This window comes from Oreochromis aureus, linkage group 10 (assembly GCF_013358895.1).
Source record: "Oreochromis aureus strain Israel breed Guangdong linkage group 10, ZZ_aureus, whole genome shotgun sequence".
Lineage (NCBI taxonomy): Eukaryota > Metazoa > Chordata > Actinopteri > Cichliformes > Cichlidae > Oreochromis > Oreochromis aureus.
This window is the reverse complement of record NC_052951.1, coordinates 27,487,027-27,502,648: the sequence shown is the minus strand read 5'-3', so window position 1 is coordinate 27,502,648 and position 15,622 is coordinate 27,487,027. Positions and strand designations below refer to the sequence as shown.

Sequence of the window (15,622 nt, the reverse complement as noted above, 5' to 3'; positions counted from 1 at the left end):
TGGTTTTTATGACCTCCCCCAAGGAGGTTAGGTTTCAGGTGCATGTTCGGTATTCTGCCTGTAAACATGGTAGTTTGAAAGGTTTTGAATGGATTCTGATAAAACTTTGTAGGGGTGTAGAGTGGGGTCATGTTAACAGTCTTCTAAAATATGGTCTACATCTGCAAATGTCTTGAAGGTTAACTTCATGATTTGTTGATCAGAAATGGCCAAAAAGCCTGAACTTAGAAACTATGATTCATACAAGTGTGGTGTGCACGGTCAACATTTATTAAGTAGTGTATCGAGTTTAAAATATGTCCTATTTGACCTCTGACCTCTCCTTGAAGGTTAACAGTTTAATTCAAAAGTTAAAGTGATAATAATGCTATATAGAGCTATTTAAAATGTTTCTTGCAGCATGCAGAGGTGTGTTTAAAAATGTAGTGCTATTCCCTTAGAAGTAAACACTGCCCAGCAAGCTGCTCGGCAGAGGTTTGTGTTTCTTGTTTATATATTTGTGAAGGTTTTCATTTATGTGTCAGTCTGTGCATGTAGAGCTGGGGACACCAAGACATTTCCAAACCAGACGAGACATGTAATCTCTCCACGGTGTACTGTGTCTGCCCTGGGGCCTTCTCCTGGTAGGACACACCCTAAACACCTCACCAGTGTGACACCCAGGAGTCTCCAGAAGCCCAAAGCAATTACCAGCTCAGTGAATTTATATTCTTGGCTGCATTTTTTTGGCGAATTTCATTTTCTAAATTTTGTAAAGTACCATTTACCTTGAGCCTCACAGTGAGGATTACTTTAACTCTGGCAGATGCCTGAATCCGAAAAGGAAAAAGTTGTATCGGCACATCTTTAATTCTAAACTGGCTGTAGGTGTGAATCGCTGTCTGTCTCTGTGTTAGGCTGGAGACATGTCCAGGAAGTACCCCGCCTCTCACCCTCAGACAGCTGGGAGACACTCCAGAAAAGTAGCTGCAAACTGTGCACAAGTGGGTTACTGTAGTTGAACAATGCACCACTTCTTACTCAGTAACATCAACAGCATTTTGATGTGATGCATATTAATTATTTGTGGGATTTCATGCTTCACTTTTCTACCCTAATACACTGAAACGGTGTTAACAGTCTGGCAGAGGACCTGAAAGCAGAGAACTTAAAAACTCTCCAGCCATGCTAATGACTGAGCTTGCTTTATAGACATTATATACTATACTTTTATTTAATTAAGCCACAGTATCTACTTGTAGTTTTAAATTATTACTTTTCCGTTTAATTCTTTTGATACATTTGATCCATTATTGTCTTATTTTATGCGCTTACTTCAAAACTTTATTATTGTAAATTTTTCCATTTGTGCTGCTTGGTTAAATGCACATAAACTAGCTTGTAGTTGAGAAGGTTACTACATTTTGTCAAAAAACCCCAAAATCCCACAATTATTTTTCTCAGGAAAACTGAGACAGGAAAACAGGGCCATAACATTCAACAACAAAAATCATATGATCTGGGATCTTCTCATCTTTAATTTGAAAGACTGGATGTTCCCTTTTCCACACAACAGCAGTCAGCACTGCTGATGAGAGCAGTAAAACTGTCTGGTGCGGTTTCTGTTAGTGCTGACTAACTCCAAAAGTGGTCAGCAGTGAAGAATTGCTCTGCTCTTTTTGCCCACCGACACCAGATGTCAGCAAAGACCTGAGAGTCCACGGTCCACTGGTTTCACTGAGCTACACAGTAAGCCTCTTCTATTCTTAGAAAGGATGGTTTGTAAGACACTGGGCCCTTTTACTAAAGTGTAGGCTATAGAGCTCTTTGCATGGCGAAACTAATGAACATTAGCTGAAACAGATCAATTCAGGGGCAGAGAGCAAGCGGTGCCTGAATGCTGCTGACTGATGTGGGTTTTTTTGGTGAGCCATGCAGCTTAATTATTGATAGAACAGTGACAAGCAACATCCCAAATGAAATGGAGATACTTGGGTTTTTGCTGCTGCAGTGCTCTGCAGATCACCTGTGCAGGAACAGCTCGGAAAAAAGATGAATGGCTTTGTTTTGGCAGAAGTTAAGAGAGCCAAGGCTGTTTTGTAAAAGTTCATATCATACTGTATATACTGTACTTTTATGTGTGTCTGTAAGTGTATAAAAAATACAGTGATGAATAAATATATATCAGAAAAACAACGCTAATTCATGGACAGCTGGGATGCCGTTTAAAATCGGACGCAAATCTCATTCACTCAGATTTTATTTACAATACAACATAGAAAAAATTTGAAATATTTCAGCTGAGAAAATGTATTATTTGTGGATTTTAACGCCGACTGTGTTCATGGTCAGTGATTTCTCCCATGTAGTGATTTCTATGACAGAATCACGTCTGCATTTAATGCATTTCTGTCTAAAAGCCTGAAGATCACAGGTACCCAATGCTGATTTGTGACTGTCTGTTGCACACAGAGATTTCTTCAGAATAACAGCGATCTGAAAATGTTGGGGAACCTTTCCTGTGTATGTTTGAGGTTGTTATGTACACTGAATTAGGGATCTAATTGTCATCTAATATTTGCTATTCTGTTTTTAAGCCACTTGTTTTGCTGATTTTTGGAAATATTTGATTGCTCCATGTTATATTATTATTTAATATTTATTATTCAATTTACACTTACTTTACTTTATTTTGTTTTTATTTGATGGTTTTTACATTATTAAAACATGTTTTGTCACATTGTATTTCATTTTATTGAACCATAACTAAAGAATTTCTCAAATTTGGGATAAATAAATTACCATATTTTCCATACTATAAGGCGAACTTAAAATCCTTTTTTCTTTTCTTAAAAATTGACAGTGCGCCTTATGTATGAATTCTGGTTGTGCTTACTGACTTCGAACCGATTTTAGGTGGTACACCGCGTAACAATCAAGTTTAACATTCAGGCATCAGTGAAAACAGAATTTATTAAATTTAACGGAGTTAGAATTTAGCAGGAAGTTAGCTCGCTAGCTTCCACCTAAACATGATATAGCATGTTCTGACTGAGAGATTTCTGAAAAAATTAAAACGTACAGCTCTGCTATCACTTCAACATAAATGAAGACAGAAAACTAAACAGGGTTACTGAAGTTGGACTAGCTGGTATATAATGATGTGCTACGTGATTGCTAGCGACACAGCTATGTTAGCATAACATAAACACAGTGAAGCTGGAGGATGAATGCTAACTTTTCTCTACTCAATAAAAGTTAATGTGAGGGTTCCCGATGGTTTGGGACAAACGCAATCACATGGCAGGACGCTGTAAACAGACCAAGCTTCAGTCAGGAGAACAACTGAGATAATCCATCCACAATACGAGGTTAGTTATTAATATACTGCAACAACATGGGAATAGAGCAGCTGCGAGAGAATTCAACATTAATGAATCAATGGTACGGAAGTGGAGGAAGCAAAACGAATGAGTTGAGTAAAATTTGGCTTATCTGTTTTGTTTCTCTTAATGCGCCTTATGTATGAAAACAGACCCGTTCATCGACAGTGCGCCTTATAATACGGTGCGTGTTATGGTCTGAAAAATACGGTATATTTAATCTCTTCTTTTGATGTATGTATCACGTTTGCAGAGGGTTGTGTATTTAGAGGTGGTTTTGTTCTTTGTCTGTCGTTGTGGTTGTGTCTATTCTGTGGTTTTGTAGTCTTTTTTTGTTAAAGGGGAAAAAAAGCTTCTCGTTATGCATTTCTACTATCAGCACTTAAATTTTTAATAAATATGAGGTGAGATTGTTGTGGATCTTTTAAAGTAATTGATTAAGGTACTGACTGTAAATTTCTGTATTGTATTACTTTCCAAAATTAACTATGAACAAATTATCTATGAGTTTCTCCAGGTTTCTCCACATGATTGCGTTTTGCAAAAGTACACAATATCACTCACTCAAGAGTGGCATGTTATAACTGCGTTCCTTTTGGTCATTATTTCTTTTGATTATTAACCTTACTCATTCGGTTATGAGTGGCCAGCGGGGACAGACTGGCTGTCTCCTCCATCACCACTGACCTTTGTCTTCAGTCGCAGCTAATTATTAGTTAAACCGTGTTTTCATTTGTTTTTATTCATTTAGTTTACCCCTACACCGGTGTAGGGGTGAAGCCTGAATCCGATAGCCCACTGTATGTGTTTGAATTCTTCCACTTTTCTCCTCCCTTATACTTATTAAATATGCATATTTTTGTTCAGCACAGTTGACTGTGTTTGGTACAATGATTAAAACATTCTGGGAAGATGTCAGAGTGACCTGTGAAAGATTCTCTTCAAAGAAGTTCCACTACACACAAAAGTCTTTCTGCTTGGTTATATTCAGAAGAAAAACAATTATAATAATAGTGAAGCAGAATGGCAATTAAAAAATTGCAATAAAAAATAAAATAAAATTTAACCTCCACTTGCTGAGAGAAATGTGTGTTCTTCGCTGTTGTGAGGTCAAATTAGACTCTCACGGTGACCCATAGTAAGCATGATATATATAGCCATAACTTGCCTACAAACACTTGTGAACTAACCACCGAGCTATAGGGCAACTTGAAAAAGTGCAACGCAAACTGGAAACAGACTGCTGACCTTCAAAGTAAACACATTTCGAAAGGTGCAGGCACTTAAGAGAGGAGGTTGGCAAGTGTTTGCAGACAAGTCAGCACACTTCATGCAAACTATGACCAAAGTGTCAGGTGATTACGAGCATGGACAGGGTCCCTGACTGGTCTTTGGGCCTGTGTGGACCAGACAATAGAAGACAAACAACAAACCTTGCTTTTGGTCTAGTTCTCTAATTTGCTGTGAACCATGGAGTTCATTCATGTTTTGTAATATTTTTGTAACTGCTGAGTTTTGTGTGTGAATTTTAACATTACCGTATTTTTCAGACCATAAGGTGCATCGGACTATAAGGCGCACTGTCAATGAACAGGCCTGTTTTCATACATAAGGGGTACCAGATTATAAGGCACATTAAGCGAAACAAGCATTAGCATTCATCCTCCAGCTTCACTGTTAATGTTATGCTAACATAGCTGTGTTGCTAGCAATCACGTGGCACATCATTATATACCAGCTAGCCCAACTTCAGTAACCCAACAAACATCACTGCTGTTTACTTTTCTGTCTTCATTTATATCGAAAGTGTTAGCAGGGCTGTACGTCTTAATTCTTGCAGAAATCTCTCAGTCAGACCATCCTATATCATGTTTAGGTAGAAACTAGTGAGCTAACTTCCTGCTAACTTCTAACTCCGTTAAATTTAATACATTCTGTTTTCATGGATGCCTGGATGTTAAACTTAAAGCAGCAACATTGATCATTTTATTAAAGATGAAAGAATTTAGACAGTTTTTCAACAAGTAATGCCGCAGTGTTCGTTTGACTTTGGGACCTGAAGGGACGGAGTTTTGGACCTGGATTACTCTGCGAGGCTCCTGACTACGGTAGCCGCAATGCACGGACAATCCATCAAGCGGTGCGGCTTCGTAGCTTACCAAAGTCGTACTAAAACATTTTTTGGCAGATTTTTCAACGCCGTGTACCACATAAAATCAGTTTGAGGTCAGTAAGCACAACCAGAATTTATACATAAGGCGCACCGGATTATAAGGCGCACTGTCGATTTTTGAGAAAATTAAAGGATTTTAAGTGCGCCTTATAATGCGGAAAATACGGTACTTCAGACTGCACAGCAAATTCAAAGTGTTCTTCTTTTTGTTGTCAGAGGATGGATTTTCCCGTTGAAGAGTTTGGGTTTTTTTTTTTTGCTTGATAGTTGTCAAATTATTGTCAAATGTCAAATAAGGAGGGTATAAAATCTGACCTTTAACTGTATATTTATCAGTTTTACCTACAAAGACATAATCTATGGCCTGTGCCTTATGCCAAAGAAACCAAGTAAGATAGAAAAAAAGTTCTTAGTATTTAATTTCATAACAGAAAAATTTCCTTTTCACAGTTCTCTTTTTTACTCAGAATTTCTGTTATTTAAATAATATAGTACTTTATTTCTTACAATATGAGCCCAGTGGGCTGTGCTTGTGGGTTTCTTAAATCTCTACAGCAATATTTTTTATAACATAGAAAAACTGAGATGTGTACTTAAAAATTATACTTATTTCTCTTAAGACATCCCAGGGTGTCTTTACAAAAAAAAAAAAAAAAAAAAAAATAATAATAGCAGCTTCACTGGTCTGGCTCGCTTTATTTAAAACTGCGCTGTATTTGGCCCCTAGATTAATGCATTCCTTGCACTCCTTGCAGCAATGCAAAGCTGGGCAGGCCCAAGCCCATTTGCAGCTGCTAACCTGCTCAGACGTAGAAGTTTGGCAAATAATTTTCCAAGTTCGTTTGCTCCGCTACTACACAGCAAAAGATCTGCATCTCTATGATATCTACAGACATACGTATTTACCACTAAAAGGACTTCGGAGTTTGTTTCAGGTGAATGCTCATGTGCATGTGCCATCTCACCTGAATAAGTATCTTCCCCAGGGACACGAAGGGCGTGCTGAGCTCTGTTAGAAACAAGCAGCCGATGAAGAAATCCCCCTGGTCCTTTCTGAAGAACTGAGGAGGAGACAGAGCACACACAGACTGAGCAAACAAGCACAAGCATGGAAAACACACACACACACACACACACACACACACACACACACACACACACACACACACACACACACACACACACACACACACACCTTCTCAAACAGTCTCAGCGGAAAAATGCTTGAAAAGACAAGGAACATATCAGACTTCAATCATGTGTTTGCACTGACTCATACAGCTGGACTGGAGCTGCTTTTAGCCACCCTCATGTTCCTCTTAATTACCATAAAATATTTGTTTATAAGTAATAATTTTTCCTCTGTTATTAGTCTTAGAGCTGCTTCAGTAGCTTTCTATAATATTTTTATACATTTTTCATTTTATATTCTCTTTATTTTGTGTTTTTAGGGTTTTTCAGTCCGTTAAGGAAGGACATTAGCTCAGCGTGGATCTGTTATAGCAGGAAGACTGACCGGATTTAAACAATCTTTCTTTAGTTATCGCTCAGCAGCAGCTCTTTAAAGGCTTGGTGCACCTGAGACAGACCTAAATCCCCAAATGGCTCACTGTAATCACCCTAGCCTTCAAGTGCTGCTGTTAGATAAACAGCCAAACGCTCCAGGAAGACAAAACTGACTGGATTAATTATTTCTTCACCTAATTCCTGATAGTTCGTGGTGCAAAAGCGCTTTGTGATTTTGGCTGTTGTGTGTAAAGTGCTAAAAGTCATCATGTGCCAAAAATAAGTTTGAATTTAAACACAGGTTAATCATAGGGGTTTATCATAGGTGCCTGAAATTCTGTAGCTACTGCAAAGCTGCATAATTACAACATAATAATATCATGATAATCCTGAACTCCTTCCATAGTATTAAATGGGAGGATGCTTTAACATAGCAAGTTTTTACAATGTGTATGTTTTTTGTGGGTGTAGGTAAGGTTGAGAGGTTTTAGGCTGTGTATGTGTATTTGATTATATCACTTGACTTTTATCTTATATCTTGGATATATACTAGTGTTTTATAGCCTATTTAACCTTGTGTGTACCTGTCCAGGAAGTGCAGAAGTACATAAGCTAAAAGCTAAATCAGGTGAATGTTTCTGTGCATGATCCCTGAAAAACAAGAATAAAACTAAAACTAGACCGTAGAATGACAGCGCAGGTGCAGCAACAGGTCTAATGGGACTTATGGGAAGACCCTGGTTCAATTCAGTTCAATTCAGTTGAATTTATATAGCACTAAATCACAACAACAGTCACCTCAAGGCACTTTATACTGTACAGTAAAGATCCTACAGATATTGGGTTTGGTTATTAATAATAACAGCTTGCCCCCCTATGAGGTGCAGCATGTGCTTTAAGTGTTTCCTAAACAATTAGACCCATTAGTGAGAGAAAATAAAACCACACTTTTTAAAATTAATTATCAAGTAATATTATATAACAAACTACATGTTCAAGGCAAGCAAAGACTACCACAGTGAGCTGTGGTTTGACATGGTGGTGCTTTAGTACTTTCTGGAGAGGTAGCTGAAGAATATCCAGAACGGTCATGCATTTTTATTTTTATTTTTTTACACCTGCAGAACAATGCTGGTTGGCACGGTAGTCATCAGTTTACTTTCCCCCTTCCTCATTTAGGGCTTATATTAACAAAAGAGAGTGCAGGCCCGGGAGGTGACTTTGAACTGGTCAAAATATTTCAGGTTCAAATTCAAAGCTTACATACTAAAGAAAAACCCCTTTAACTGATAATATTATCACACCCCCATTTTTTAATACAATCCCACAACCCCAGCGGTTGATGTTACTTTACCACAATTTCAAGATGGCCAAAAAGGCAGGGGAGGGAGTAATGTCCTGTACATAACAAATGAACAAAGCTTTCAAATATTGACCACCAGCACAGTCCTGTGTGGTTGGGGCTGCCACCCTAGAGTAGATGAGTCAGTTTAGATGGATAAAGAGACTCCAGACAAAAGACAAGCACTCTCTGGTAGCCCAGCTTTCTGTGTGCCGATGATAAATAAAGCATGAGCAGCTCCAGACGTGGCTTTGCCATCTGGCCGCAAAACAATGACAGAGACCACAGAGGGGAACCTTACACCACACCTACCAAACTACCTGGCTACCTCATCCCACCCCAGCGGCTGTGGACATAAGTGTGTTAACTTTATGCAACACGCCACTTTCAACATTACTGTGCCTGTATTTCCCCCTCAAACACCAGGCCTGCACTGCAAAAAAACACTTGTTTGCATAAAGTGCTATATCCTTTTGATGTGTAGATTCTTATAGGTTACACAGTATTACTCAAACTGGTCGCAAATGAGGAACTGTATTCAACCAGAAATAAGGCACGAAGTCCTCCAACAGGTGGTCTGGCTCCCATAGTCCTGATTTCAAAATTACAACATCAGTTCGGGGCAAAGTCCTTCTAGAGCAAACTCTTTCCATGTGTCAACCATGTGTGGAAAGCCTCCAGGCACTCATCCAGGCAGCATTATCTAAAGTAACTTTAATATTAATGCCAAGAGAGACAAAATTTGCATGTATAGAATCACTAGTCAAATCTGACCCATTGACTTCGATTCTAGGGTTACAAAGACAGTGAGATAGTGAGACTTTCTGTGTGAAAGTTCTCAGACATGCCTGGGACAATCTTCCTGCCAAGGATGAGAAACTCCTACTTACTGCACTTTGTATGGAGTTAACTGGTAGATAACATTTTGAAAACGTCATCTTGCTAAATCCACTGCCCGGTGCCTCTAGTTTTCACATAGCCACTGACTATAAAGGATATAACTGTGCTTGCTACAATTTCATACAACATACAAGCGCCTGAGTGTGTGAATGCACTTGAAACATGAGAAGCTGTATGACCACACCTGCAACACATTGCACCATCATCAACATCAACCAGCGTGCTTAAATATAGGGCTACAGTATAATGATGGCAAACTGCGACAGTCCAGAAGTGCTTCTTGGTACTTACATCCTAATTCTGAAATGTAATACAGATACTTAATATCTCAGCCAAACAGTTGTCCTGATCTCAGTACATAAATCAGGGATGGACTGGATTCAAAACCAAAATTTCATCTGAACGTAAGCTTTCTAAACTGTTAATTTTGATGAGAAGGTCTAAGGCTACGTTCACACTGCAGGCGAAAGCGCATCAAATCCGATTTTTTTGACCCTATGCGACTCATATCCGATCACGGTATGACAGTGTGAAGGGCACAAATCCGATATTTTCAAATCCGATCTGGGTCACTTTCGTATGTGGTACTGAATCCGATACATATCCGATGTTTTAGAAAGCGACTGCTGTGTGAACGGTCAAGTCGCATTAAATCCATCTTTTACGTCACTGACACAAGACCGACGCCAATTATCAGCGCCGGAGAAGCGCCCGATAGGACATCGCGAACGATTTCTTGCCATCCGGTGAAACTGTTAGGAAGACCACGTTGGAGAAATGTGAACATTTAATTTTTACTGTATTTTCTGCAGATTCTGACAGAAATCTGCAACTATCCTTTGAAGCACCGCTCCTCTAAAACAGCAAAAAGGATCATTATTAGGTTATTTGCATTATTATGTAAATAACAAAATAACTTAAAGCAAAAATTTGGAAACAAAGTCCGAAGTCTTTATATTAAGGGCAATCAGTCAAACAATATTGTTTGCTCTGGGTCTAAACAGAGCGCGTTGTGTGTGACATCTTCTTTTGCGCATGCGGGCCGCTTTGAGCGTTCACACTAGAGCGCGTTTGATGTCGCATTTTATGTGTAGTGTGAACAAGCAGACAAAAAAATCGGATTTGATCAAAAAATCGGAATTGAGCATTAAGACCTGCAGTGTGAACGTAGCCTAAGAAACTGAGTCCAGCTGTTTCAGAAGTAGGAAGTAAACCTTTGCGTTACAATGAGTTGCCTTGTCTGTAACCTTATTGATAAGTTTCCTGGCTCTACAAATGTTTGCAAGAAATGCAGTAAAATAAGAGTTTAGTTTCCAGTAACAACAAACAGAATGACCTGATTAACAGTGACTAGCATGTAGCTGCAATGGATTGAGGATTTTTTTTTAGTCCATCCATTTTCTTCTCCACTATTTTAGAGTTCAAACAGTTCGGCACAAATTTCTTTGTCTCCATGACTCCCAAGTACCGTCGGGCTGCTTGACAATAGTGTTCTTATCTGGAGGATGGCACAAAGCAGGCTGCTTGTAGAAGTGGTACCTGAGACTTTGTCACTCACCAGATTCTGAACTTTATGGGAGAGTTCTGGGTCCCTGAGCCAAACATGTACCAAGCACTAAGGCTCACAACAGGCTTTCCATAATAAATTTGACACGTTTTACACTAGTCATGAAGCTCACAGCGAATATCCAGAGAAGAAGAGGAACTACCACCACCATCTGTCTGCCTGTTGATAAAGAAACGAGACAGGAAGGGCCAGGGCTAGCTGGTTAGAGGTGGTTGTCCCTTCGAAACAGAAGCAAGGAAACTGCTCATTAGTAAATAAAATGCAGATGGCATTATTATGTTAAACGGATGAAAAACCTACTTAATTGTGAAATACACTCAGGTAAGCCTTAATATACCTCCATGGCCACCCTAGTAAAGTCTTTACACACCGATATTATCACACTGCCATTTTTGCTGATGCAATAGCTTTCATGCATGACATGTCATAACCTGTCAAAACAAGAACAGCACAGGTTAACAATGCCAGGCCAGTAACCATAATGCACAAAAACTAGACGCTTAAACTGGTACACCTAAATGAAATGCTGCTTCCTCCTGCACTCAACAGCCTGCTGAGAAAATTCTACCAGCTCACGTATTACATGTGCAGGCCAAAGTAGCGTGGTGCTGATGAGTGAGGGAACCGGAGAAACAAAAAGGGAGGTGAGGAGAGTTTAGAGAAGCAGGAGGATGACTGCAGCTGGAGCTGAATAATGTAAGGTAATGTGATCTCATGTAGCCACTGTAAACAAAGGCTTGGGTTTCCACTGCACCTGGCCTGCTAACCTGGGATACTACTTGGAAAAAAGAGTGGCTATGTTACATGTTCTGTAAACTCTGGAGTCTGGAGCAAGAGCCTGCGCAACATTCAAATGTTTATACAGAAAAAGAAAAAAAGAAAAAAAACCCCAACCCCTTGAGATTTACTCCAGCAAAATTCATATATTTGTTTATTAAATGGTCAGAAATAAGAGGAATGTTTCCTTATACTTTGCACATGATTTTTAACCTTACAGTGACAGAGTGGGGTCGAATTTCATTATATCATTTTATCATATTTTGTAGTAGTCAGACTATCTTGTCATTGTTAAAGTGGTCTTAAAGAATAGTTCTTTTCTTTGGACATTAGCTGCTTTTTCCCCACTCAGTCCTTGTAAAAGACAGAGTGACGGAGCAATGTTTTTGTTTTTTTAAATTTTGTTTATCACGCCACTGACCACTAACGCACAAATCATTCGATCACAAAAAAGGCACCTAATTCAAGGACTGAATCAGTGATATGTCCGCACATAACAGTCAACTAAACAAAGAACTAATTAGTTTCATAGTTTGAAAAATGCTAAAGATTAAACAGTTTCACAGATATAAAAAGCATTTTTAAAGCATCAAGGGGATTCCCAAAGAGCTAAAAAGAAGAAGTGTCAGGCGGAAAAAACTGCAGCCATGACAACAGGGTCTTGTGGAGTGATGGATCTAAATGTGAAACTTTTGGTTCGAATTGTTGGAGGACGTCAGGAGAGACGTTAGTGTCTACAGCCATCTGTAAAACAGGAGGTTCTATCATGGTTTGTGGTTGCATTTAAGCCGGTGGTGTTGAGGATTTTCTCAAAATGGACGGATTTATGAAAAAAGAAAAGTAATGGCAAAATCTGATGCACCATGCAGCACTACCTGGAAATTACAAAACAGTGGCAGCTGCTTCATTTCTCAGTCTGACAACACACTGCAAATGGAGTAAAAGCAAATAGACAAACACACAGTGGAACACTACCCGTCATGGATTGGTTCCCCCAGAGCCCAGACCTCAAAATTACTGAAGCAGTGTGGGATCATGTTGACAGACAATGGAGAAAAAGACAGAAACATCCAAACAATCCTTCAGGAAGCCAGGAAGTATTCCCGAAGACTACTTGTATAGCGGTCACAACTTTCCCCGCCGTGACCTTAATAAAGTCTTATCTTATCTTATCTTATCTTATCATTTGACCAATTCAGGCTGTTGAAAAGTGGACTCAAGTTTAAAAGTTCAGAAGTTTGCCGGTCACAACTGCATTAAAAGCCTCTGGTCAGCTGCCAGCTTCCTCCAATAACCTATAATTCACTATATATTCAGTTTACATATTTCTTACAGGCCTCGGGTATTTTTAATGGCACAGAGATTTTTGCCTGGCTGCCATTGTTCTCCTTACACTCATATTTCAACAGAAAATAGACCCTTCGTTCCTATTCCACGTCCCCACTTTGAAACAGTTACAATTCGAGGATGCAAAGGACAAAGAATACTTTACTTTCTTTGAACAACTGCAAGCAATCAATAATCACTAGCTGGGTGTTCTTTCTTTCCCAGCTACATATTCCCACAGGAAAAGCACTTGTTTTACCTTGAAACTGGTCTGCATCCTTTGAATGGATCAAAGAGTTTATTCAAGTAGTAGAGTTTAGGAAAGAATGCCCATGAATACAGAGTTAAATAAATAAGAAATACAAAACCAAATTATGTTTTTTATTGTGTTTTAAGGTGAAGGATATCAGTGGGGCAGTTTGAGCTCTTGTTGGCAGAGGTGGGAACACGTGAGTAGGGAGAGAAATCATTTCATAGAGTTGATCGACCCGGAGCAGCATCTAGCTGTGTGTCTGAGGTAAAACAGCATTATTTTACCATTTCCATATTATTGTATAGTCACTACTGGTGCAGGTTTTGAGCTACAGTGGACTTGTTGCCAAATACAGTCTGATTGGTCAGACCTGGATCAGAAAAATGTCACAAAAATATATTAAGATTAGGGGAGTCTCAAAAATTACTTTTAAAGTGAGAAACTTTTTCACGGATTTTACATGTCCGGTGTGCAAATGTCTTTAGTTTTAGTGTTTGCTGTGATGACATGGGTGGTCGTTATTCAACTGTAAGATCTAAGAAGTTGCGCACATTATAATATAGCAATACAAATTAGTTTATGGGTGCAGCCGGCTAACAACATTTGCTTGTGCCAACTTATAACTTGGCACTCCACCCTTTCACCAGACTATATCGCACCCAGACTTAGTTTTGTAGATTTGGGTTTACATCCTATTCACTCACAACAGTCACCACTATACTTAACTTTACCTTCAATATTAGCAACATCTTTTACTCCCAAAAAGGCACCTAGGAACAGCTTCAGTAACTACTTGAAAAATTCTTCACAATTATTTTCATTTTGTTGTATCTTTTATGTTCTACCTTGCTTTGAAAAGTGTCACATAAAAAGCTGTTCAGTTCTGACTCAGTACGGCCTGCGAAAGGACTCTTAATTAGTTTAAGCCACCTATTTGCAACAGAACTGACACCATTATTGTTTCTGTGGTTTCGTTGGTCCTTCTAAAGAGGAAGTAAAGCACTCTGCATCACAGCTTTACTGATAATGATGCTTTCAGACACCACTACGGGGAATTCAAAAAGACACAGATGCTTGGTTAACTATGAAAATGTTGTGTTGAAGATTTGTTTATACGTCTGCTTGACTCCATAAGCAACAAACAGCTTTAAAAGCATGTGCAGCAGTTCTGAGGTAGTGTTTACTGTACATTAACAAAGCGGTGAGATAACAGATGTTATGTGGAGGTGGATTAGCATGATGACGCACGTCTTTGATATAACTGCAAACCACTTTCCAAAACAATATTTTTTTATTTTAAAGTGCATTTTTCCTCTTAATTCCAAGCAGAAGTCCATTTATTGTCCATTTATTTCAACTGAGGTTTGAAAAAAAGGACATGCAGAATGAAATCTATTTTTTGCCACCACTTAAGTAATCATTAGGAGATAATGCAGCTTAAGGCAAGAATTGATTTGAAACCACTGCACAACATTAGAGTACTCAGTAATAAAGTATTACTGGCAGTGAACACTTATTAAAGAAGACGGAAAGAGAATACTAACCCCCTTTAAGATGAATCTAGTGCTATACTGAAATAAACTAATGCCTGACTGAAAGTTCAACACATTTAACATCATTAAATTCACAGAAACATAACATGACTTCTGTCATTTATTAATAATTTAGAGCTGGTTTCCTCACATCACTGAATATGGCCCATTTCCCCACATCAATGAGGAATTTAATTTCCAATTATGGAAAATAACAGGAAAAGAATAAAGCCATTCTATGTTAAATGCCATTTTTTCCTTTAAAAAGTCCACCCACAGGCAACGTATCTCTGACCACTCATTTATTGGACGTTTTAATTTTACTTGTTTAATCCCTCTGAGACTTTACTACTGAACCATGTCCTCGCTCTTACTTTGAAAGGTCAGTCTGCTAAACGGTGAGTTCCAGCCTTTCACGCCCTTCTCGTGTTTCCCTCCCTGGTGGCTTGCGCTTCAGTTTGCAATTGAGGTGCAAACTGGTGCACATTTCAGGTGGATCAGGATGTTGTGTCAAACATTCATTATTAGTGCACCTGCACAAAAGTTAACGAGTGAAATTTAAACTTACTATATTAGCACACAGCAGAGGCCCTGACTCAGGGTGAGGAAGACACCAGTGCAGATGACCAAGCACTTAAAGAACTATTAGTGTAATTTATGGAAAAGCTAATAATTTTATGGCTTCAGCTGGACCAGGGATGTCAAAAGTCCCTTGCACAATGCTAATGACCTGGTTATGCTAGCCATTGTCACTGTCTGAAAAGGAAGATCTCCACAATCACAGCACCAATGTGGAGGTTTTTCTGAGTAGTGTGCTCTGGAAAAGTCGCAAGCTCATGCAGCATACCTCAAGCACCAAATATAAATGCTCACGGTGTTGCGAT

The 15,622-nt window shown here is 38.9% G+C and overlaps 1 protein-coding gene across 1 annotated transcript in view; it reads right to left on the bottom strand.

The window, feature by feature from the left end:
• tlcd3a (TLC domain containing 3A) overlaps positions 1-15,622 on the bottom strand; it is a 45,177-nt gene that overhangs the window by 8,911 nt on the left and 20,644 nt on the right. Inside the window, exon 4 of the mRNA XM_031747606.2 lies at positions 6,501-6,596. Coding sequence (XP_031603466.2) covers positions 6,501-6,596 — 96 coding nt within the window. The remainder of the gene's footprint in view (positions 1-6,500; positions 6,597-15,622) is intronic.